The sequence below is a fragment of the Zonotrichia albicollis genome, chromosome 2 (genome assembly GCF_047830755.1).
Source record: "Zonotrichia albicollis isolate bZonAlb1 chromosome 2, bZonAlb1.hap1, whole genome shotgun sequence".
In the NCBI taxonomy this organism is placed as follows: Eukaryota; Metazoa; Chordata; class Aves; order Passeriformes; family Passerellidae; genus Zonotrichia; species Zonotrichia albicollis.
In genome coordinates, this window is record NC_133820.1 from 3,234,226 (window position 1) to 3,261,254 (window position 27,029).

Genomic DNA, 27,029 nt, shown 5'->3' on the forward strand with positions numbered 1-27,029 from the left:
TAAAAACTCAATGAAACTATTTCTGGCTTTGCTTTACTGAAAAAAGAAGGTGCACCTAGCCCAGATCCTTCTTGCAATGAATGTGAGTCAGTGACTTTCAAATTCTCTTTGCTAAGTCTCAGCTGTAATCCTATACAAACCTGCAGATCCACACAGCATTGCCATAAATAACTCAAAAATATTAATTAAAATGTAGTTAAAAAAAGAAATCAACTGCCAGTGAACAGAGTCTAAAAGTGTAATTTTGCTCTTCTGCTCCCCAATTTGTCATATAAATGTCATAATTATTTTTAAAAAGAGATTTTGCTGACTCTTTTTTTGGAATAATTTAAGAACAAGAACAGCAATATATTTACTGATTATTTTCTGAAGATAAGTACAGTTTTTATATATTTTTATCATGGTCTGCCTTTAAGGACATGCTCATCATCAAGCTCAGCTCCCTAAATTTGAGTAGAAAGACAGTTTTGGTGTTAGAAATTGTAGGAGTTTGTTACTTCAGCTCAAAATCCCAGGCACTCTGGGTCAGAGAACCTCTCTCAGGGTTGGAAATCAGAGAGCCAGCAGTAACCAAAAGTTTTATCTTCTGTAGATGGAGCTGCTATTCCTGCAGTATCTGTCTCTCCAACGTAATTAATCTAAAGTCAATGAAGTCCTCAATTTATTTCGAGCACGTCTGGCACTCCAGCACAAGGCAGCTGTTTCCAGGGCTTCAGAACCCATTCCAATATTCTGATTTATAATCTGTTACAGGGTGACAGCCACAGGCACCTAAGCCACAGGCCTGGGGAGGAGTGAATCAAGAAAAATGGATTCTAACTGAATTACTAGAAGGAGTTTGCAGAAAGAGCTGAAAGTAAAAGCCTGACATTCATTCATTATACCAGGACTTAGGAGAGGCCAGGAGATATCTTAATGGCACAGAACAAGAGAGACTCATGTGAGTGAGATGAGCCAGTTATACCTTTTTACACGCCTGACATTATCTGATTCTGCTTGTCAGTCCCTTACTAATGCATGTTTTATATTGAAATCATCTCCTCCTTGAGTAGTCAGTGATGACAGAGCACTGTTCCTCTCCTCTGTGCTTTGGAGGAAGAGAATTTTTGGGATTTTGGTTCCTTTTTACCACACCCTTCAATACATTCAGACTGTATCACTGTGATTTTGCATATATAGGGAAAACACAACTGATTTCTGTCCAGCACGGGCTGCATTTACATTAAAATGCCATGAATACTGGTGATGTATCTATGTGCTTAAATAGTCAAAGTTCATCTACAGATTACCCAAATATTGTCTTTGAGAGACATAATTACAGTCCCTCTGCAACTGTGATTGCTTAAATTCCCTTCCACTTCATAGTGTGTGATTAGTCCACCCACTTGTCATACAGACATCTGAAAAATAATAAGGATAAACCAGATCCATTTGAAATGACAATTTTAATACAATCTCAGTGTTTCAATTAAAAGTGAATAGACATGGAGAATGTAGATAATTACAGCACATCCCCTCAGGCACAAAGACTCTGTGAAAAAAATTAAAAAATCCAAACAGTCAGCCTGGTTCACATGCTGGCTTCTGCTTCTGTAAGCAGGCACACCCCAGGCTGCCAAAGGCCTTTTGTGGTATCAAGGCAGTGACAATAATTCAGGAGGTAAAAAAACGACCCTCTCAGTTAGCAAAGTTCCTTACAACTCCTGATTCCCTGTAATTCACATGTGCACTTGTGATCTTTGCATTGTCCTTCAGGCTTCCGGTACAATAGCATGAATATCACAGATTGTGCATTGATATATAAAGGAACACATAAATTATTGATGTATAAAAGAATACATGTTCATAGCCTTAATGCAAAGCTTCAGACATGGCTTCTGAGAACAGCACAACATAAAATTTCACCCAGGCAGTGCTGAGTATTGAAAGCCTGGCTGGGCTTCTTGGGGGTAGATCAATCCTGACTTGCAATTATGAATTAAAGCAGTGAAATCATTCTCAGGCTTTGACATTTACAGGTGGAAAATAAGGGTAGATAAGGAGCCTAAATAGATAAAGCATCCATCTTTGCAGCTAACTTTATAAATTTCCTAGCATCACTGATACTAAATGGACAACTGGGAGTAGGAAGAACTGGAGGACAGAGGGACATCAATATAATACACACTCTGTAATGTTTGAAATTTGAGACATAATTCAGATTTTTTTTGTTGCTTTTTTAAATATCTTGTTGTCATCCTTTAGTTTTAAAGGCATTAAATAGTTTGGGACAATGCCATTATTAGGCATGAAATAGTTTGAGATGATGCTATCATTTTTAAAAAGTGGCACTATTTTTGTCCTATAATTAGTATTGGCAAAATTTGCTAAGCCTAGGAAATGGTCCTGTGTTTTGTGAAATATCCAAGCAGCAGGAACACAAACTGTTCATCTCTCTGCCAGTGGAGTAAAGCTCTGTTTCACATCTGTGATCCCCATTTTTTTCAGCTGGGGATCAAACATCCCACCTGGAAACACTCCCCTGACATCAACATAAGACTCACTTCAAAGGGAAATGTGAGCAAAAAAGATGAATATCAAATAGCCTTGTTCTTCTCTCAGAGCCAACATGTGGCACAGGTATATCCACAGCAACAACTCTTGAAAAAATAAATTAGATTTGTCCTAAGTTGTATTTGAAGGTTTTAATTATCTGAGCATCTTCCTGCAGCAGTTTGCACACACACCATAAATGCCAGATGGAGTTTACAGAACACAGATGATTACACTTCACAAAATAGTTTCTTTCCATCTGATTTCACTATCTAATTGCAAATAAGCAGGTAGACACAGAAAATAGGTGGCAGGGGAAGAGGAAGAGGAATATCACACAGAACACTGGCTGAAAACACTGACAGCTTGTGCGCCCTGATTTGTCCACGCCACACACAGGCACGTCACTGATGTGACAGCTTCATCCAATGCTTCATTTTCAGCTTGATTTAAGAGAGCAAACAAGTATCTGACACAGCAAAAACACACCTATTTATTTATAATAATAATTACTATTATTATTAATAATAATATATTTATAATATTTATTTGTGCTGTAACACTACTGAGAATGAACACTGCTTTCTCCTGCTAATGTCTCTCTGTATTAACCATGCCAGATCTCTGCTGACAGTTTTCTAAAGTGCTATATATTGCATATTTCTAACTCCATGGCAAAGTTTATCAGAGGGCAAAGAAAACACTGAAAGGTCAAGTAAAGAATAGAGTCTTTATGCCTGCTAAGTTATGAAGGTATGATAAATGTATCTATTAATGTATGAGTATATAATGTGTAAGAAATCTGTCATTTCTTTACTCATTTCTCATGTTATTTTATTTCAATCATGAAGAAGGCAGCATGTAAACTACTAAAATTATTGATTGCTCCTGTCAGTGTTCAGGAATGAAAGAAACCTCAGAAAACCCACATTAAGGTTATGCTGATACATTGTAATCTGGTTTGTACAGTGAAGATGAGGTGATCACTGTGAGCAATGCAAATTGCACTTGACTAAGATACTGGATGTTAATGTCACTTTTTGTAAAGCCTACAAAGTCCACTTTAAATAGCATTAAAATAAGCAATCAGATATCCAAGTGTAATACTCATATATACATAAAGCTGAAGGCTTCCACAAAAAAATGAAAGTGTAATTCAGGGTGATATTCAGATATGCATTTTTTTGTTTTACTCAGTTAGGGGTACAAGAGCAGGTATAATGACACGCCCTTGAAGAACAGCGATTGCAGTATGCCCCATTCAGAAATATGTTTTATAATGCTAGAAAGCACAAAAACATTCAATGGGTAGGTAGGATATTTTTTTCCTGTGTGGGAGCTAAATCAGCAGTGTAACTAAAATTTCTCAAAGCACATGAAGGCTTAAATTACTGTGTGCCAAAAGAACTCTGGCTTTAATTGTAATATTCACTCCTTTACACAGCCAGGAGAAAGAAACAGAGCCAAGAATTTTTTTTGAATAGTCTAGGGAAAGTAATCTACCAACACAAGTTATACTTTTTGTATGGACATTTTCTATTTTCTCCAAGACATGAATTAAAAAATAATTGTGATGAGCTCCTGATTTATTGAGCATCTCTGGGCAGACAGACTGACTGCCCTCTGCAACACAGCTTCAGATTTCAGACTTCCATCAGATTTGAGTCTTTGCCACAACCAACAAAAATTTAAAAAAGGTAAAGGAACACAGGAACTCACCCTTGTGGTGTAAGCAGCTTCTGGGTCATCCTCCAGCACACGAGAGAGACCAAAATCTGAGACTTTGCAGACCAGGTTGCTGTTGATGAGGATGTTACGAGCAGCCAAATCCCGATGGACGTAGCCCATATCCGACAGGTACTTCATGCCAGATGCGATCCCTCGAAGCATGCCCACCAGCTGGATGACTGTGAACTGGGCATCATGCTTCTGGAAAACATTGGAAATGTCATCTCAGGGATTGCTCATGCTCCTTCCTACACAGATTTTTTCATAAATAACCTGGAAGCTCCTCAGATGAAGAGCTCCTGAGTCAGGCGCTGTGATTTAAATGCCACATGTTGGTCTCCCAGTCAGCTGAGGGAAGGGGACAGATTTGCAATTCAGATAAAAATTCATTTTCCCCCTTCTTGCTGTCATCAGAGTTTTAATTTCCTAGATGGGGCAGGTGTGAAAGCAGCACATAAATCTAAGTCGTGCACGCTCCTGAGACTGGAGTGTCAGAACATTACAGAAACAGATGTCCAACTTTCCTGGAAGGCCACAGGATTTTCTAGTGAAAATCCAAGCCTTCCCCAATGGCCTAATGAAAGTTTTCTATTACACAGGAATTCATTTAACAATAGCAAATGCTGATCTGAGTCAGCGGCTTTCAAATTCTGTTAGTTTTAAATTCATTTCAAAAATTCAAAAATTACTGAAACACATTATGACTTAGCCTAGAAGGCATTGGTTGGATATATTTCCAATCATCTACTTCTGGGCATAACTCAAATCTCCCAACTCTTACTAATCCTGTTTGCTAACATCTACTTTTGATATTGATATATGGATACATAGACAATAGGACAGCATTTGCTGTAGTGCAGCTCTCAGATGAATTCCCCAGTGCTGTCAATGTAAGGCATGGGCAGCTCTCCAGCTCCTCGTGCTGCTGCTTCTGGAATTTTATTAAATGCAAGGGAGCTGGCTCTGTCACATGAGGTGATCTGACATGAATCAGTCTGCCAGACTGATTGCATCCATTTTTCATTTTTGGTTAGTGTACTAGGGGGTGATAGTAGCACTGGAAACATTAGGCAAATATAAGACACAGTGGATACTTGAAGAGTCTCTCAGCACTCCCCTTCATGAAGAAATTAATATTTTAAAAGATTCTTAGCAGTTGCCTGTCCTTTTTTTATCAGAGCCAACACAAGAGAATTTTATATAGACTCTGGAAAAGATTTAGCTAAAAACCAGAAGGTTTCTAACCATGAACAGAATCAGATGCTCAGAGAGCCTCTCAATGGCAATGAGGAAAGCAAACTAAGTAGTTCCAAAAGGCATTTATAAAAAGGTTATAGGGCCTGAGTTGCCTGTGATATTAATGAGTCACAAGGTTCTTATCTATGCTTCCACATAACAGTAGTAAAAAAAAAAAAAAATCATCACAGTAAAATGAAAGAACAAGCTGAACAACTGTTCTGTGCAGTCAGAAATTATTCTCCCTTCCTCAGGGCTCTCTTCAAGGATTTCAAGTCTAAACAAAATATATATAGTTCAGTACAGAGATATTTCATTCAGCTATACTGACACATTATTTATATGTATTTTACATGCTCCAGTGGACACCATAACATATACAGTACATAGAGAAACTAGGGTTGACAATCTATCCCCTTCTGGGGTTAAATGTCTAGTTCAATGTTATGAATTTGGGGGATAATGTCATTCAGCCGTGGCAGAACCAAAGCAGTCTCCCAGCCAAAGCTGAGTTTGCCCTAACAAATTAAAATTAAACCAGTGTTTCCCCTCAGATGGGATTTCACTTCTCCTGCACTCCTTGTTTTGCCACAAGTAAATCTTGGTGACGCAGGGAGCGTTTCAATTTTTTTAGGCTCACTACCAACTTTGACAGAAAACAAAGATAAATCAGCCACAGCATTAGTGTGTCTAAGGTTGGAAAAAGAAAACAGGCCAGTAAATGTTTCTAGCTAAAGATTTCTAACATGCTCAGGTATGGGGCTATTCTCTCCAGTCTTTGTTACTGATAAAATTTCCACAAATCTATTAATTTTGAAAATCTCTTGCTTAGACAAAGAGACTGCCAACCAATAAGCATAACTGCACTACAGTCATAATTCAGCCTCCAGAAAAACAGTTCTCATTTTTTGTGTGCCAGAATGTTGCTTTGTTTTGTTCATTTTTAATAGATATGACACACTAATGCAACCAAAATTGCCTTAATTTTGGAATAATGCTTACTGCAAATGGACCAGCAGATCCCTAAGTGGCTTTCTGAGCACATCATGATACTCACAAACCCAAATGAAAATAAAAAAACATCAAGCAACAAGAGCTGCTGATCAATCAGCACAGAGTGGCAGCAGACCCCTGACAGGTCCAGAACAAGAGCCACTTCTGCCCCATTTAGTTTCCTGTTGCACTTACTCGTAGGAAGCTGTCCAAGGAGCCATTTTCCATATATTCAGTAACAATCATAACTGGTTTACCTGGAAATAGAGCACAAGGGTCAGGCTTTTCAAAGAAACACATAGGAATACCATCAGCAAACCGAAACATTTCAGGATTGTGTCCAAATCTTCCTAACCCCAAGGATAATTTTTACATTATTCCTTTACATTTAGAAAGGAAGCAAAAGATGGGTGGGCAAACTGAGGCTGGGTGCAGACACAGATGGAAAGTGCACAGTAAAACACAGGGCACAGGAAAGAGAAGCAGAGCTGTTGGATGGGCATTCCTTCCAGGAACTCCTTTTCTCTGTGCTGGGATCCCTGACAGCAAAAAATCCCTGATCCCTTGGACGCAGCTGGGACCTGAACATGCATTGGCAAACTCTAAGAAAACAGCCCTTGAAAAGCCTTTTTTGTTCCCCCAAAACTCATCCAGATATATTCAGACCAGTTTTTGAAACCATTGCCTCCACCCTAGGGCATTTTGTGACACAACCAAGATTTTCTATGCAGCTCTGACAAGCTGGAGAGAAAGTAATGCAAAAAATCAGGTGATGACAGGGAAGTTTTCAGACCAAGGTCATTGCCCTGCTAATTTTACCATCATATGGATTTTATTATTTCATAATATTTACTAATGCTTTGCTTATTTTCTCTTTGTGGTAGAGAGAAGGCTGGGTAAGACCATGAAGTTATTTAAGGAGATGAATTATTATTGCACATAAAACACAGGAAGGCATCTGACCATAAAAGTAGGACAAAAGGCCTGCATATTGTATATGGGCATGGTGAAATTTTAGCTTTTAAAACTGAACAGCATGAGGCTTGAAAAAGGTACCCAGCTTAATTAAGAAGAAGAAAGCCATCAAAAAAGCTAAGTCAATGGTAACAACTTTTTTTCTGTTTGCTTTTCAAAAAGTACAGCTTCTACCAAATAGAAATCTTAGAAGAGAAATATTAATTTCAAAGAATGAATTTAACACAAGAACATTATGAATTAATGGGTTCAAATATCTTCTTTCTGTGGTACAAATGATGTGTTATACTGTGGGAGTCACACTAATGACTAATTAATTGACTCTCATCCATTCACCAGTAGGAAATACTGTATGCAAAATATTAATCTTGAATGATATGAGAGATGATACAGATAAGAGATCTAGCAATGTAAAAGCTCAAACAAATAAATCTATTTATATTTAGTCTTGCTAGCCTAGAAAGAAAAGAAAAAGCACTTAACTTGCACTCTGTGTGTAACATGAATTCAAAGGGATTTCTGGTAACACCCAGAATATGCTGCTGGACCTTTCAAGTACAGGGCTATCCAAAACTTTCTATGATAAATTGATTTACTTTGCCCTGCACTTTGAAGCCAGGAGACAGGTGCCTGGTTTCTGTACAAACTCAGGCAATTTTACGAGACTTTATCAGAAGAACTTAAATTAGAGTAAGAAATATATCTTCCAAATTATTACAGGAGCATCTTCCTGCCTTGCTCACTCACCCTCCAAAAGTCTAAGTGCAGGGTTTCACCCTCATTCAGTTGGAAATGTGCCCATAATAAGAATCACATGCTCTGAAGTTTTAAAAGAACCCTCTGCATCCATTTATCAAAGCTCAGCCGTTTATAAATGATAACAAGTTGTGTCAACAGCATTGCCCAGGTTTATTAGAATAGCAGGCTGCAAATTGCTGTAAATTATTTGTAAACTGAGCAGAACATGTGTGCTGGTTATTAAGACTGCTGCCTACAGTGTGCCCAGGAGTGCAGGGCAGCAGCTGGGAAATGCAGAAATCCACAAGGAGCAGAGGAAAAATTCTGCACTGGAGGTGAGGCTGGAAGCCTGATGTGGTGATAGATTTGTTAAAAAAAAAAAAAATCAGACAAAAAAATTCTCCTGACTCCCAAGCTTCTTGTTCTTCTATAACCCTGCAGAATTTCCAATAGAACGAATAATTATATTTATTATTACATTCAGTTTGTGTCTTATACTTTTGCCCAGTAAAAAGCAGCTCCAGAGCAGATTTCTCAGCTCCTCTTCTGGAGCCATCTGGAGAGGGTGTTGTACTCCTGAGGTTTTATTGGCTTCAGCAGGGAATATTCAGAGTTTGCTCTCTCACACATGGATGTGATGGGCAGCTGGCACTCCTGACCTCCTTCCCCTGCCCCCCAAACCAGACAGCAGCGCTGTGAATGCACCTGAGTGGCAAACTCACTAAAAGTCACTCACACAGAGTACAGAGAGAATTAGTAATGCACATTCAAGAGCAATGCACAAATTCCTGCCTGTACAGCAATTAAATTATTGTTCTCGAGTGCTCCAGGAATACAAAATGGAACAAAAGAGATTTTAGCTCAGCTGTGTGCAGGCTGATGCTGGCGTTTCAAGTGATTTTGTGACTGCAAATCTTATTCTGACTGTACAAAATGTGTGTCACTACAAAGCAGGAGATAAACCTCAATTTATGCAGGCAGACCTTTCCTAATAGGACTGTGAGACCTAAGATAAACAATAATTTCTTTGTTATTGAAATCAGCAAAATAGAATTTCATGAATCACACATAGAGAAGGCATTATTATTATTATAATTGTGACTCTTCATAACATGTAGTGTTTTACATACCTTTCACTAGTGACTTTTAGACATATTCTGGTGGGGTTTTCATTTCTTATACTTTTCAGCAGTACGCTATGAAATTTTTTCATGTCTATCCTTGTGAAACTTTGAATCACACAATTAAAAAACCAAAATTTTCTTCAAACTAATAAAACCATCTACTTAAACCCAAAGAGTTTGGCATGATTCTAGTCAGTTAAACTAGAAACATCCTCAGCAAATTCCAAGCTGATCACTGAAATGGCAAAGAGTTGCTTTGCAGGGTCCTCTGGGATGAACAAGAAAATATCCCACCAATTTTTTTCTGCTCCCATGAAACATCTTGGAGCACTCCTTTTTTTTTCTTCTTTTTTTTTTTAAGATTGCCTCATATAAAAGCTTATTCATCTCCCCCTTAATAACTAATGTAGGTAGATAAATTTGATTGCTAAATGTATCTCTTCACTCTGCAGTGGATATACAGAAAATGTGGCTTAAGAGGGTTGTTGAAACACATTACTTTTCCAAGAAGGTACCACATTTACCATTGAGGTTTCAGTTAAATTTTTTTGATCTCAAAAAGAGAAGGTGATTTGTTATCATAAACAAGGATGAAGAATATGCTTTAACAAAAAAAAAATAAAAAATCCCAAGCAAACACCAAAAAGCACCAAAAAACAGATTTAGAAAAGTCATTTGAGTAAATATATAAATAAGGACAGAGATAAAATTAATTTTACTACTGACAGATTAAATCCTCAAGACTTCTTCCTTCTTTGAGATTTTTACCAAGATGTTTGAATTTTGGAATTCTGGAGCTTTAACATGCCTTGTGCTGGTACATATTGAATATCCTATGGATTATTTCCCCTGCAGGAAAACCATCTAGGAAAAAAGTTTGGCCTTATTTAATGATTCACTAGAACCAGTTCCTGTACCAGGTAGGCTGTTCATTAATTAGTGCTAATGACAAATCTAATGACTTAGCTGAAAGCAGAACACAGTGAAGTTTAGTGCAATTAGGAAGCCTCATCAGCCTCCATGACTCCTTACCAGATCATCACCCAGTGCCTCCTGGCCCTTTTGGAGCCATTTTGGAGCAATTCCTAACTCCAGAGTTTATTAAACCTGCCAATTTATTACTGAGCTTTTTGCAGAGCATAAACCTGGCTGACTTAATTCATAATTCACTTTTTCTCTCCTTTGATCAGCAAATCAGAGAATTATTAGGCTGGAATTCCTTACTTTTAGTGACGACTCCCTCCAGCCGGATGATGTTGGGGTGGTCAAACTGGCCCATGATGCTGGCTTCTCCCAGGAAGTCCCTCCTCTGCTTCTCTGTGTAGCCAACTTTCAGGGTTTTGATGGCCACTGAAATTTCCTTTTTAGAAGGCAGCTTCAGGCGTCCACTGCACACTTCTCCAAATTCTCCTAAAAAAAGAGAGTGGAAAAGTGATGAAAGCTGAAATGTGGTTATTCCGTAGGGATTCAAGGAAGAACAATCAGCACTCAAGCCCCTGGAATGAGGTGTACACTGGTTTACCCTTTTGCAACATGCAAGAGCAGAGCACAAGGAAAATTATCTTAGCATTCAGAAGAGGAAGTATTAAATATATAGAAAACTGTTGGAAGAAGACACCTTACTTGAAAATTTTTTTCTGTTGAATATTTTTTACACAGATCACATAAGGAAGTTTCAATATATTATTATTTGAGCAGCAACTGATTTCAATGCCTCTTTTCAGCTTTTCTTTTCTGAATATTTTTATTTTTTAGACAGCCAAGTTAATCAAAAAAGGCCTGAAAAAATGTGTGGTAGGGCAATGACCTTCCTCTGTTGCTAACCCAGGCTAGATTTGAGTCAACAACATAGAAATTAATGTTACCATATCTTACCACCAGCTGCTTCATCCTCTAGGCATAGAACTGTACTATCAAGGTAATAACCAGTCAAAGGAAGATCCATTTTTATGTACATATATATTGCTAAAAAGCATTGACATTACATCCTTTCATTCTAACACTGTTTGTATTTCAGGCTGCCAAGACAGGCAGCAGCTCAAAAAAACAATTTTAAAAGCTGTTACTAGTAACTAAAGGGAGTTGAGTTCTTTTCAGACCTAATTAAAAGCATTCAACTTCTGCAAGCCCAAATGACCATTATACTTTACCAGGAGTTCAAACACTAACCCCAGCTCAATACTGTCAGAGCACCACAAAATAGGAAGACCAAAGCACATCTTGAAAACAGAGGGAATGGGGAAAAATGCTTGAAATAAATCTTGTAGCACCCTGCTTCCAAGTCCATTTTCTTGATGTTTTAATGGTCCAAAAAGCTATAACAAGCTAAGGTCTTAGAACTGTTTTACAGTTACTGTCAATGGAGACTTTAGCTATGATTTCAGCCAGCAGCCCAGCAATCAATCCTTCATTTTGAAGCTGGAATCATGTATCTGATATTTGTTTAACTTCTGGGAAGGAAAAGGTTATGGGTAATGTCCATCAACACAGTCCCATTCAGCCATGGCTGAACAACCCAGACCTTGAGTGATTAATCAGATTCCAAAAGTACCTCAAGGCCAGCAGATGCTGCAAGAGAATAAAAGATGGGCTCTTTCTAGCAATGAAGTTTGCTGCTGTCTATGGATATAAAGCAGGTTCACTTTCTTGGAAAATGATCCCAGTAAGAAATGGACTGGGTCTCACCAGACACTGCTTAGGAGAAACAAGGGCTTGTGTTTGAGTTGAAAAGCTGGCACTGACTGTAAGATGTGAGGATGATGGCTTTTCATACAAAGCCTTCCTGAGGTGTTTATTTTTAATTACACCCCACACATAAAGATTGAACAACCTGCCCTGCTGACTGGTGTGTCTATTTACATGTGGGAAGCTGATAGGGATTATTTAGGAGGGCTGTTCATGGCACAAAGATCTCCCTTCAGGATATTTTAATTTCTTTTAAAAGAGGTTATTTAGTACATCAGAGGATGGTGTTTGCTGTGCATTTAGACTCAGGGGAACAGTAAATGAAGATTCTGTGAAATCAGCTACTCCTTCACTCTGCTGCATTTTAAATCTGTGCAGAGAACCCCCTCAGATTTGGAGAGGCACCAAAGTTCAACATTTCATAAACCTTGGGAACATCAGCCACGTTCATTGGGACACTGCAAACCTTCACAGTAAGTTTATAGATAGGTAGCCCCTGAATTTTGTGAATAATTTGTTTAACAAGATGTTATGCTATAAGTATATTTCTTCTTTGGAAGAAAAGCAAATGTTTGCTTTCTTGTTCAGCAAAGCACATAGTTAAATCCACCCCAAATCAATAAAGTACTTTCTTCAGTATTCTCCTACTGCCCATTTGGATTTAAACTTCTGAAGTGGTTTGTTGAACTGAATCCATAAAAATAAGTGAGTTATTTTAAAAGAAAAAATTACTGTAACGTAAAGTCTGAAAAAGTGGCTTCTGACCTCAATTTTCTTATGCTTAGCCTCCCACTAAAATCCCTTGTGTTTTTCTTGAGGTTCTTTTGGATAAGAATATTTCCTTATTGCATTTGTGTATGTTTTCAAAGCTATGTAAGCTCTGAAAGCCCTCTCTTCTCAGAGACTTCTGGCTAAAGCTGTGAAAAACTGCTCGGAGCCCTTCAGAATGTCGAGACTGCCTGCCTGACTTGAAGGTCTCATTACTTACGTCACACTCCAGGGCAGTTAAATGAATCCCTTCTTCTCAAATCCCTGTCTTTTTTTTTTTTTTTATATAATTTCATCCACACTTGCCTTGCAAAGGACAAGGGCAGGAAGAGACCAAGACATTCACTCAAATAAGGCATTGACTCAGTAAGAGGCAGGAAATGCCTTCCTGGTTTCGGGAGAAGTGTTCCTGAAGAAGTTGCCTCAGAGCACTCTGAATGTGAAAGCTACCACGTGCTGAGGGTGATAGCAGTGTAAAGTGATGCCACAAACTCATTTTGGGTGCCCCCAGCCCTCTGTGGCCTGATTTTCATCTGTTCTTGCCTTCCTGGCTCTTCCTGATGACATCTCAAGCAACTGCTAAGAGGAAATGTTAACTGTAATACCTTAGGTGCTCCAGACTATATGAATCGAGTTATGGTGCCCAAAAAAAGGTGTTATTACAGCTTGAGTGCAAGTTTTAATGTAAAAAGCTTTCAAGAACCCTCTGGCACTTGGCTCAGTTGGTTTGAGCAGGGTGCTGGTAATGCCAAGTCCAGGTTCAATCCCTGTGGGCACCATTCATTTGAGGGTTGGACTCACAACCCTTGGGGGTCCCATCCAATCCAGAATAACCTGTCATTCTCACTGCAGTGGAGCAGGGAGGCTTTTAAAACATCTGACCCTACAAAATTTTTCCTCTGTTTGCAGAGGCCATATTTGACAAATTTTGATTTACTTCTTATTCTGCTGTGCATCCTGACTAAAAACAGGTCAGAGCAACGAAGCTGTAAAACCTGGCATGATCCTAGGAACTCCTTTTCTAGATTCATATATTGCACACAGCCCAAATTTACAAACTTTGCATTTGTGAGGCTCCTGAAAGTCTTGCAAGGAAACACACTGCTCCTGGACTTTAATTTAGAGTATTCTTCCTTCTCCATCTCCACACAAATTCCCTGCTACGTGCAGTAAGCAGAGCTTTGCTGCCTTGACTGAAGATAATGGAGAACAGTGCACTCTTGTGGGGCAAAATTAAATCCAGCAAGGAACATGGATTCCATCTTTCCATAAAATAACTTCAAGCTAACAACAGTTGAGTAGCTTCAGTAAGAGAATATGAAAACTGTTCCTTTTGTTTGCTGGTGATTCAGGAGATGCACTAGGTGCAGTACCTTGGGTTCTGCACTTTTTCCAGCTGAAAATCTTTTGCTGTGCACTCAGTCTGTCTCTTACATCTCATGGTTTTAATTCAAACCATATACTTAGAGAGAAGCCAAAAAAATCAATAGTAAAGGAACAAGTATTTTTCAATGGATTAAAAATCAATAGTACTCCTCATAAATGCTTTAATATAGGAGGAAAGGCAACACTCCATGATCTCCTGGCTCAATGAGACAATCTGCCACTTCACTTCAAGGAGCAAGCACACATTCCATCAGGACCTACATGCTCCATTGCAACATTTGTTGTAATGAGAATTTCTGTAATCTGGCTCCTCTGATACAAAATCGGATCATTTCACCAGCTTGTTTCCTGTAAATCCAACAACCTGTGGCATCTTTATGGCTCAGACAACCAGTTATTGGACAGACAACCCTTTCCTCCTAAATCAATAATTCAAATCCCAAGCAGTGACCAAAATCAATCCAATGGCCAAAGGTCACTGCAGCCTGATGGATGCGTGGTGACTGCTATGAAATGAGTTTGTGGTTTCACTCAAGGCACAATAGTCAAGAGTCCTTTTATGGGGAAAGAGAAAAAAAAAAGAAAACATCTTCACAGTTGATAACATTTTCTGTGCTGACAGATTTTTAAGAGAAAGATAGAAGTGAGGCAGAATGATCTTTTCCCTTCCAACAGTGGTGCACTCAAGTATGGGCTTGGTGTCCTTTGAGAAGCTGTCTTGCTGTCTCCTTTCTTTTGGGAAAAAAAAGAAACACAAAATCGTGTGCTCTTAACTTTGCACTAAAATCAGCTGCAAATGTGACCTGCTAATTTGGAGACTTTCTAGAACATTTTCTTTCCAGTAACAACTATGAACCTAAAGACATAAAACAGTATATACACAGCAAAAATATATCTTTAATTCAGTATAGATGGTGGTCATTACCTGCTCCAACTACTTTATCAATGGATATATTGGAAGCATCCAGTTCCTTGGCAAACTCATGCACAGCTTGGTTGGGATCCTCATATGTGTGTGGATCTACATAAGTTCTCAGACCTGGGAGTTTTACTGTGTAAAAACAAATTCAGAGAGAAAATGTTACTTAGACTTGAAATAAAACTCATGAGACAACAGAAACCAAATCAATAGAAGGAAGAAGGAGGAAAGAATTTCCTTTGAAGAAGTAAATTCTTCAAACCAAACTGGTTTTTGTGGGTCCTCAGATTCTTTGTACAGTGTGAAACCAGACACTAAAGCAGAGAAGTGCGACAACCTATTTCAAATATCTGCAATTTAAGGCAACATTTAGATGCTGCCTTAAATTGACCCTTCCAAAGTAACAAAAAAGGGGCAAGGAACAAAATGTGTTGCTACAGTGAACCTGACAAGTTCTTAGGAATATATTAAGAAATCAGAGTAACTCCAGCTTTTTTTTTCCCCTAATTCCATCAACGAGATGCATAAAAAGAAAGTTATATATTAAAAAAATGCATCTCTGCCAGAACATTCAAGGATAGCAGACAATTGTTCTGAATAAAGGCTGGTTCTAGAGATTTGTTCCCCATACATCCATGTTATTATTTTGGGCATCTCTAGAGTTTCTTGGCTAGGGATTGCTGGAAGAGACCATTGCCAACCTTTGCCTCAAACAAAAATGCTGAAAGCAAAGCACAGCCTCATTCCCCCTGCCCAGCTCAAAGCCTTGCTTGTGTTTGCACCCAGTCCCTTCTGTGCCTGCCTCTCTTGTACTCTTTTTACAACAGGAATATGTTTTATTAACAAAAAGTGAAATACCCAGCTTGAAGTTTTCTGCTTCTGACACAAACCCTACATTCCCAGACATGTATTCCAGCTTTCCCTAACTGTACCAGTAGGTCTTGTAAAAGATATTAACTCCTTCAACAAACACTGCTCTGACCCACTCAGTAATATCCTTTCCAGCTTAGCATTATTATACTGCAGCAACTTTTTCACTGCTAAAATAGTTAAACCTTTTTTTGCTGGGGTTGCAAAGATGTGGGGAAAAAAATCTTTGCACAGTGAGAGCACAGAATTGTTTTATCAAACAATGCAAAGTGTATGAATAAAAAGAAGAAAACCCTCAATTTTATGAGGATTTATTGGTCTCAGAATATAATCATACCAGTTATGACAACTGGGTAACACAGCAACAAACAAAAAAAATGATAAAACTGAATTCCCAAGCTAATTGTCTTGAAAACAAAGCAAAGCAAGAGCCATTCTCCCAACACAAGGGCTGTGTGTGCCCAGCCTTAAAAGCCAACTCTGTTTCCTTCAAGAGCCTGATGATTACAGAATTACCTGCAAGTAAAACAAAAAGTAATTGGCTGTATATTGCTGTTGGTTAAAAATCTTGTAAATGCTCCTTCCCGTCCATGCTGAATGTACATTACAGGCCCCCTCACATCCCCAATAAAAATAACAATTAAAAGCTTCTGCACTGTGGGGTTTTTGGCTTGGGATTTTTAATGCTGACCCCAGAGGTTCCCAAGATCAGGTGATGGTGGCTGCAAGGAGAATAATCCCTTCACACCAATAATTAAGGGCAGCCTGTGCAGTAACTGGGTTCTGTCATGAAATACAGATAATAAACACGTGCACATGTGTTAAGCTGCACTACTTTACAGCTCATTCTGTGCAAACATAATAATTTACATTTTCATTTTAACGGCACAAATTGCCCTAAAGGTAGCAAAAAAATAAAAAGGCCCAGCCAGAGGAGGCAAAGGGAGAGGATCTGAGGAGGTGAAACATTTTTGTTCCTTTGAAGTAATATTATAGGATTTGTAATAAGGCTGCAGGGAATAGCTCATGGCTGGAGCCTTTTTAAAAGTAATTCAGAGTAAACTGACTGAAATAAACCAGCTGCTGTGTATTAGATGCTGAAAGTTTACGACAGCCATGGAAGTTACTTTGTCCTTTTTCAGTTCATGAGAGCAATCTTCTTACTTTTTGGGAATGACTGTAATTTGGTAGATTGAAAATTTCAACAGCCACACAGGTACATACTTCCAAATTGTAACAGATTAATATCTGCAAAATCCATAATAAATAATTTTCAAGAACTTCTAACAGACATACCAGACTCATGATTGGCTCTGGTCTTATTGCATAGTGAATCAGCATGGCACTACTCAGAAAACAGTACATAAATATCTAAAGCCAAATTAAAAGCAATTTAATCCACAGGAATTTAACAGCACTGCCATGTTTAAGAATAGTGATTGCAACTTTCCATTGTGTGGGAGCAAGGAGAGCAAATTCTGACCTGTTATTTGTCTGTGACACTTATTTTACTGGCTGCTTTTATTTTATAACCTCATTAAATTTGGATGATGAAGCATTAATTCTATGGGCCACATGTAACCTTAGAGATTTTTTTGAGAATAGTTGGTTAGCAGTTGTTGGGCTGCAGCTTGTGTATCCCCTGACAGTGCTGGGGAAGGAGACAGAAATTGTGGATATTCCTGCTCTTGGCTCTCTGGAGATAAGGAGAGGCAGGAAACTTTAAAGAACAATAATTTGAACAGTCAGAGAACAGTCATCCCATTGTCAGGAGGCTTGGGAAGCAGCTCTAATTTCTACCTACTGCAGGTAAATCCCTCATTAAAATGTTAATTCACTTATAATTGGGGGGGGGGGGCACCTGATTATGGTACCAGCAGCTCTTCTCTTGCAAACAGCAGAGTGCCAACACTGTGTGCAAAAAACCCCACAGATATTAATGTTACAACATGCTAAACAACAGAAATACATGGCTCAGCCATGGTTTACAGGGTGTAGCAGGACACTCATCTGGAGCTGAAACAGTTTCAAAGATGAACTACTGCTTCTTATTAAACAAAGCCTCATTAGATATCAAGAATTATGCAGGTGAAAAAAAATATTTTCTTGTCTTGGTGTCTATTAGGGGCCTTATCTTTGCCTGTAAGGATTTAAAAATCCAAAGTACAGTGATTAAATGAAAAACCAACCAAGTAATCCTCCCATTCCTGATCGGGAATTAGGCTATCACCTTCTTTTCCCCTCAGCTTCTCCTGCTCCAAAACTATTTTTTTTTCCTGTTTAAAGGGTGTATGGATGGAGCTTTGCCTGTGAAACAACCTTTAGGATTCACAGCTCTCCTATGGAAAAGTGTAACAAAATTATGCACATTGCAAAGGGGAACCATAATCAGATTATTACAATTGTTTGTAGGTGAACTTTTTCAAGCAAGCAATTTTCACAGCAGCTTTGGTGTTCATCAAGATGGGTATAATTTATTTATATTTTACTTTGGGAAAGGAAAATATATTTCTTAGACTTTATATAATGAGGAAGATGCAGTTGTACTCTGGATTTCAGTGCTGCACAGCAGGATAAATATTACAATTCCAAACACATGCGTTGTTTGAACATAGACAGGGATGTTTTGCTCATTACTAACCCGAACACAGATTAAAGAAGTTGAAACAAAGAATAATTGTTTGGGGAAAATCACCTTACCCACAAGAGAAGGGATAATTCTCTTCCTAATTTCACCTCGGTTTAAGTGAGGTATAGCTCTTTTTTTTTAATTGAAAAATATCAGTTTCCTAGGGGAGGAATTCAACAGATCTGGAAGCATTAAAAGGCTTCAGTAACTTACAGTGGCCATTCCCAAAATGCAGCCTTTTCTCATCAGTGCCATGTTTAGACTTTTTGTATCCACAGAATCTACAAGCAAAGAGAAAAAAAAAATTAATACAGAGAATTTTATGTGTTAACTGCAGGTGGAAACAGAATTGTGCAGTTTTCCCTGCACAATTAAAAGCCTGTTTGAAAGTTTAATGATATTTACATTCTCTGTGCCCTATAGAGGCATGTGATGTTCTCAGGGAATTTGAGGAAATTGGCTAATGAGAGGATTTGTTGATTTTTGACCCCTACAGTTTAATTTTACAATTGCCTGAGAATGTGTTTATAGCATTTTTTAACAACTGCTGCATGATTTGGGCTGCTAATGTGAGCGGGCTCATTACTGACTGTGAGCAGCGCTTGGAGCTCCTGGGCAGCAGACAAAGGATTAAAAAACAGCCACACCATGACACCCCATGTGCCACTGTCACCAGGGCCCCCCTGGGATGTGGCAACAGGAGAAAATGTGCAAATCAGACCCCAGACTCACCTCCCAATCAGGACATACACCACCACGGTGAGGAGGATGATGGCCACTGCTGCTGAAATGGCAATCAGCACCACCTGGCTGTTCTCACTGGAGATGGAGAAGGCTGCAAAGACAACACAAAAACACGTAAATAACCTCACACACACACCTCACTGGTGACATCAGAATTTACATGCACACAGGGGACAGACATCATTATATAGCATTTGGTCTCCTGGCAGATATTGAATGCAGGACATAATTTTTCATCAAAAAAATAAGTGCAAGAGAAGAAAACTTAAGACTCCACCCATCTTTGCCTATTTACCAAAGCTCTTTCTGCTACTCTCAGTCGGTACTTTTGCTAATTGTAGCAACTGTTGACAAACTGATGCTAATATAAAAACATATACATAAATACAAAGATTCATGTCATGTATGCCATACATACTTTATGTCGTGCTCAGTAAGGAACACTTCCTTGGCAAGAAATCCCACAATCATCACCTTCACTTTCCCTTCTGTATGATGGTCAGTGTTTTTAGGAGCTGAGTTTCCCAGTAAAGCCTGACAATATCCACATGAAGGTTGTGGAAAGCCAGGGCATGCAGGCACAGATGTCTACAGGGAAAACAGGGGAATTTTCTGCCTTATTTTGGGTATCTCCCTGTGGTGCCTGAGCATGGAACTTTACAAAATGAACTGTTACAAAATCATAGGATGGCTTTAGACCTTTGGTGTGTCCAGCTACCATTTCTGACCTAGACAGGTTAGAGAGCCTCTGTTTAGAGTCATAGCATTCCCATTTATGCCTGTTACCCACAGCTGCACCTATTTATGATAACTGGGTAACACAGCAACAAACTCATGCCATTTGTTGGTCATCTGTGTAATTTGTATGCTTCTTATTGAGATGTGCACCCCTGTCTCCTTCCACATTTCTACTTTTTCAATTTCCCCTTCTTTTGGTAGCATTACTTTGCAGAGAAAACTCATTAACCTCTAAACTGTTAGGCTTTTAATCTCTGCAACTATTTTCTCCTCCCTATTGTAATTGTCCTAACTTGGGTTCTAGTTTCAACCAGAACACCAAAGCTGCAAATCACTATAACAGCAATTTTTAACTCTTTTTTTCCAAACATGAAGCTTGTTTGCCTTTCAGAATAAGAACTGGGGTGGAGAAGGAAGAAGTGTGGATGAAATACATAATATATCATAAATATACACAGAATCAGGGTGAAAGATTTGGCTTGACACTACTCTGTTTTTCTATCACACCTCCTCCCTCAGCAAGAGCCACAGTCTAGCAAGGCATCAGTTCTGGCTTGAGGTAGAAGTAGGGTAGGGAATGGAAGAAAACACCACCTGTGATAGTTCTGGGATAGAACTTTCTTTACAGCCTGTTTCAAGTTTAATGATAAAACATAAAGTTATCCAGCAGTGCTACCAAGAAAGACACATCATAAATAGTTATGAGACACATTTCCTCAGCTAGAGCAGGAGTGAAAGCAGCCATTGAGATCAGTCAGGAACTGGGCAGGATGTCAGCAAAAACCTTTTGAACAGATACATACAGTCTGGGCTGGTCTCAAACTCAAACTTGCGGCTGCTGGTGCCGTATCCAGCTGCGGTCCTGGCTCGGATTTGGAAGACATAAGTGGTGTCAGGCTTGAGGCCACTGATGGTCACGTTGGTGCCCCTGGCTCTCAGAATTGTATAGCTTGTCTCTTGTTCCTGCTTTTGAAAAAAGACATCAGATTAAAACCACACCCTAAAAAAAAAAAAAAAAAACCAGAGGTGGTTGGTTCTAAATTACTATAAACATCCTGGAGACCACTGGTGTATTTTTGAATATTTTCACCTAACGAACACTTGTGCAAACATTCATTTTCAATCATCTTTTAACAAGATACCTTAAATCATCAGATTTGCCATGGTATTGTGCAGTAAATTGAACACTAGACATGCTGAATTTATGACATTTTACTAAATGGTTTTGCATCATTTTGTCAGTGGTCTGTAATACAACAAGAAAATTATAAAAAGATTATTAAAAAAAAAACATAAATCAGATTTGCCTAGTGCACTGAACTGGAAGTTGTAACAGGACAACTTAGACATTTTAGGGCCCTGCAGAGCTGTTGCAGGATGCAGTTTTTACTGCCTCACATTTTACAAGACAGTGGTTACCTCTATAACAGTCAGAAGGGAAACCCCACTCAGGCTCCTCAGCTCAGCAAAAAGGCAGATTTAGCTGGTTTTCTATTATGCTATAAAAACTATGAGATAGTTGTGTCCATCCTCATTTGGACAAAACCACACTGAACTCAGTCCTGGACTATGTTCATAAACCCTTCTCTGCTTAAGAGTCACCTATGTCAGACATAATGTTCTTTATACAAAATAAGAGGAGGACTGGTTTGTAATTTGGTAAGTTTGGATACACTTCACACTGTGTAAAAAGCTAATCCTGATAAAAGTATGTCTCTGTCTCACTGTAAGCACATAATCTTAACATCTAAGCATGTATATGGGGCCTGAGGTACTGCTTATTTTACTAAAGCCATCTTGTACCAAAAGAGCATTTTTGGCTTCCTAAATATGGCAGCTGGAACTGTCTCAGGAAAAAAAAAAATGCTCTTGGCCAGCAGCCACACATATGGGAAACTGTGAGAATCTCAATTGTTTAGGTTCCCCAGCATGAACTTTTTTTATTCTGGAGGTGGTGGGGATTTCATGCGATGTCCTTTTGCTTTGAGCCCCGAGCAGAACACTGCGGCCATTGAACGCGGCCGGGCTGAGAGCGGCAGCCCAGCGCGGGCACGCCGGGTGCAGAGCATCTCACCCAACCCTCACCGTGTCCATGGCATTGCATTAGCTGCTCAGGGGCTGACATTTTCACTCTGACAGCTCTGCAGTGCCAATGCACGAGCTCAGGGGCTGGAAAGCACCCAACACTCTCATTGCCATTTCACCTCCAGGTGTAAAGTTCAAGTGACTGGAGCTGTTTTAGTGTGTTTGCTCTGCTGTCTGCAGGAATAGAGTCAGGATATTCTAGGTTAGTAGGTGAACATCAGAAACTGCTCACTTTGGTGCTAAAGAAGACTAAGTGCCCTGTTCCTGGCAGTACTTTGATATACAGAAACAGAAACATTTACACCATGGTTAGGAAAATTGCCAGAATCTCCATGTAGTATTCAACATTATGCCCATGAGAAATCACAATGAAAGGAAAAAAGAAAAAAAAATTAAGAAAACAGAAAAAACCAGCTAAGTGTCTAAAAGTTACCATCCAGAATCTAAACCTCAGATAGAGTGAGCTGGACCCAGTCTTCAAAGAATGACTATAAAATTGTTGACCATGGCCCATTTTCTTTGCACAGTAAAAATAAAAAGGAAATCAGCATTGGACCTCCTCAGAGTTTCCCAACACTTCTCTAAAAAGTTCTCTGTTCTAAATTCAGGGGAGCAAATTTACATGAAGACACTGTAAAGAGCTAACAGGCTTGTGTGAAATTATTTATTTTTGAACTAACAAAGGCCTAGTATTATAATTTGCAGGCTTTCCTTATCTCATCATTCAGTTGGATGTAGGCAACTATTTTAATTTCAAAGACATAATAATCTTGTCTTTAAAACACAACATCTTTTGTGTATGCTATGACTGGACATTCATTTTGATCTCGCTTCAGGCTGCTTTTATGAAATGCAAACATTTCCTTCTGGTGCAGATACATACGTGCAAGGGAAAACACAGTCATGGCCCTGTCTGTTAATAATCCACATTGGAACTTGGAAAATAAACCTTTAAAACAATGGTATGGAGGATGTCATGGTATCTCAGTTTATGGGAAGCTTTTTACACACATATTTTGTAAGTCATTTTTTATGTTCGTAGTAATCAAATCAGCGCAACACCACATAAAAGCCCAAGTTTATCTTTCCTGGGGATAAAGCAAAACTTCAGAGATACAGCACTAGAGCTCCCATAAGCAGGAGGAATACACAAAAAGGAGACTCAGTCCTTGCCAAGCAGAACTTCAACCAAACACTCTGAGGATAAATTTGAACTTGGATGCACAAAGCAATTTCTTCCTGAATATTTCTGCATAGTTTATCAGGCACAACCTTTGCTGGGAAGCAAATCCTAATGCTGTTAGGGTCTCATTTGCAAGTGACATTTTATAATTTTACACTTTGTTTTACAAAAATCATATTTTGGAGACATTTTAAATTGATACCAGGAAGGGTGAAAGGTTTGCCCTTTTCCAGATAAGCACAGAAAGTGCTTATATTATAGAAGGAAAAATATTTTTTCCAACAGCTTCACGTGCATTTGAGAGGACAAAACCTGAGTACACATTTCTAGGAGGAGGCCACACTCCTGATACTGCTTCCCTTATTTCCAGAAGTGAGCTCTGCAAGGATATGACATTTCCTAAAAGTCTTGTGGAGTACTCATGGTCTACCTGCACTTAAAGCCAGAATAATTAGAGTTCAAAAGCAACAAAGTGCATTTGAATATAATGCACTTTTTCAGCCTCCAAGTGCAGAGATCTGTATTGGCTGTAACCACTGATCACACAATTCCTAGGATGGCAAAAGCAAATCTATTTTAGTAACCTGAGCCTGCAGCTGAATTTCATTTATTGTTTGCAGAAGACTCCATCTTAATAAAGAGTACGTGATTTAATTGTAAGCCACACATTTAGTTGAAACAATTAATAGTTTATGAGTGGTGTTTAAGAGATGGCTTTCTTCTGTACCTTCACATGACAAGATACTCCTTCAAGAGAACATGATTATGTGAATAAGGACAAGGAGGAAACAAGAACAGGGCTTGTACAAGGGAAAACATGGCTTTGTTATTTATGCAATTTGATGGATGAGACACTTAAAATTCAGCACAGCATTATACGGATGAACTAAACTGAGGTGTCATTTAGTATTATTACCTTAACATAAAATGTTATGCCTTACCATAAAGTAAATGCTTAAAAATTCCATATGGTCTCCCTCTGAGAGATTTTGTTTCTTTTAAATGTTTTGAATAAATATTGACTGGGGCTTCATAATAAAGCTCTAAATTGTATTTTTTTGCAAAAATACAATTCTATTCCAAATACTGCTGCTGAAAAACTGCCACTCAGTTCATCATGCTATGAAGTGCCCAAAGCCTGGTTGGAAGCTTTGGACAACCTGGGATAGTGGAAATTATCCCTGCCTATAGCAGAGGGTCATGGATGATCTTATGAAGTTCCTTTCCAACCTAGGCCATTCTGATTAATTCCAAGGAGTTGAAATAGTTTCCTAAAGCTGTAGCTACTAATTTCTTTAGACACATATAAAGCTCTGCTGTTTCAGCTACACAAAGGCAATAACTGATGAAAAAACCCCAAATGAGCAGGGTAATTAATTGCCCTTGAGAAACTGAATATATTTCACATATTTTATGACAATCATCCATGAGAAAAAACTACAAGATATTATAATTTATATACATGACATTGTATTTTTTATTCTGAACCTCTTGTAATATCCTAAATCCTTAAGACCAGCTTAGCAACATAATGCCATGAACAAGATGTATGACAGAATTGGGCTGACCTGCATTGCTCTATTAATGCTGTTTTTTAATTTCTAAGAGATGACAAAAGACATATCAAGTGAAAACAAGCAGGATGAAAAAGGATGGCTCAACACAAACCATTTACCAGCAATCAGGTATGAGTTGTCAGGAGAAATATCCAGATTTGCTAACTCTGAAGGGTTTATTTCCATTTAACAGCAGTGGATTTTCTGATGAGCACAACCGAGATGATTTCTGAAGCAGAAAAATCAAATGGACTGGACCAGTTTGAAAAGAAACCTCTCCTCTCCAAAGAGGAGGGAAGGAAGTACGCTCAGAGACCCCAGACTGAAAAGCAGCATCTTTCAAAGGCGTTTAGTGGAGGAATGAAGAGTAACAATTCTGCATGAGCTGCTCTGGCCTCAAGTAAGTTTATCAGAGAATTAGTTTTGAACCTATTTGCAAAGCTTAAAAATACATAGATTCAAGTCTCCTGACAACAGATTTGCTTTTTACTTTTTTTTTTCCCCCCTCATAAACCCTGAGGAATAGGCTTCTGACTCCCCAGGGGCCTGCAGAACACACATTAAAAACGCTGGTGCCAGAAAGGTTGGCTTTTTAAAAGCCTTTTGCTCTAAATGGTCTGGCTCCCATTGTCAAGCACTTTTCTCCCTGGTTTAAGAAAACTGTCTGGTGCATATGAACTCTTGATCACAGACTTCAAAGGGGAGAAACACATGTGCAAGATCAGCCCCCTAAGACTGGTGGGCTGTCTTATAAAGCTGTCTTCTGACAACCAAGTGCTCCCTGAGAGTGGATACACCCGGTGGGAATAGGAGCTGTGTGCTCTGTCTGTGCATAAAACAGCACTGCACGGCAATTTTCTTGAACAGAAAACCCCAATTTCGGTGCAGAAAGATGATCAAAACATCCCAAACCAACACAAATTAAACTTATAGGTGCCTTAATTAAAATTAACTGAATGTGCACAGCAGGGGGAAAACTCTCTCCCTTTGGGGCAGTAAAACCCAAGAGATCACCTGTGCTGTTTTTGGCTGGGGTGGAATTAATTTTCTTCACAATATCCAGCTGTAGCTTTGGGAATTGCACTGAAAACAGACAGGTTTGATAATAAAGAGATATTTTTGTTATTGCTGAGCAGTGGTTGCAGTGTCAAGGCCTCTTACACCTTTCCAAAGAGGAGGCTGGGGGTGGGCAAGGATTTGGGAGGTGACAGAGCCAGGACAGCTGATCCCAGCTGAGCACATGGATATCCCATCCCAGATGGCACCATGCTCAGCTTGTAAGGCTGGGATAGAAGAAGGAAGAGGAGGATATTTGGAGTGTTGGCATTTGTCTTCCCAAGCCCTGCTTTCCTTGGGATGACTGAAATTGATCTTGTCCCAATTGAAATTAAAAAAAGAAAACAATGTGGAAGCCCACAGACGCTGCTCCCCTAAGCGAGACTGAGCTGAAATGTTTTGGATGATTTTTTTTTCCCCCATTATCACCAGCATGTGCTATGTTTAAATTTTTACCAAAGCCTTTGAAGGTTCAAGTGCTAAGCAAAAAAACTCCTCCCAAAATCAGATTACATAAATTTGGGAGAAATCTTTCAAGCATCCAGCCTTCTGATCCTCTTTCTCCATCTGAAGATCAGGCATGAGCTACCAACACCACATTGTCCCCCTCCAAACCTTCATGAAAAAACAATTTCTAAAGATTAACTGAATACTCATGGAGTATTTTTAAAAGCATTTTTTAGATGATATTATCACTACATCTTGACTGGTATAAAGCCTGATTATTAGATATGAAGACTGTTAGCTAATGTTCAATTAGCTAACCAGAAATCTGGCATTTTTTTCAATTTGTTAATTCCAGGAGCAATATATAAAATAGAGCTATCATTAGATCTATGAAAAATTGGCTAAACCACAGTCCTCAATCTCCATGGCAATTTATGATATTTTCAATTCTACCAGTAAGACCTGCTAAAAACATACTATTACAAAGAATTTTTTGTAAGTATAGATGTCTACAGGATGTCTAAATGAACAGTTGTAAATAAAAGAAAATGTCAATAAAAAGCAGAAGGTAGATTTTCTTTCATTTGTAGTCATTTGCTTGCAATTTATGAATAACTCAGTTATTCATAGAAACAAC

The 27,029-nt window shown here is 38.7% G+C and overlaps 1 protein-coding gene across 2 annotated transcripts in view; it reads right to left on the bottom strand.

The window, feature by feature from the left end:
* The window catches only part of EPHA3 (EPH receptor A3), a 171,328-nt gene that overhangs the window by 17,361 nt on the left and 126,938 nt on the right, over positions 1–27,029 (bottom strand). The window contains exons 7-13 of one of the 2 annotated variants that reach the window (XM_074531577.1): positions 20,869–21,028; positions 19,316–19,418; positions 18,797–18,864; positions 15,091–15,216; positions 10,551–10,736; positions 6,685–6,746; positions 4,252–4,461 (exon numbers count right to left, since the gene is read on the bottom strand). In XM_074531577.1, the coding sequence (XP_074387678.1) occupies positions 4,252–4,461; positions 6,685–6,746; positions 10,551–10,736; positions 15,091–15,216; positions 18,797–18,864; positions 19,316–19,418; positions 20,869–21,028 (915 nt within the window). Of the gene's footprint in view, positions 1–4,251; positions 4,462–6,684; positions 6,747–10,550; positions 10,737–15,090; positions 15,217–18,796; positions 18,865–19,315; positions 19,419–20,868; positions 21,032–27,029 lie in introns of both variants that reach the window. The other variant, XM_074531571.1, reaches the window with a different exon arrangement.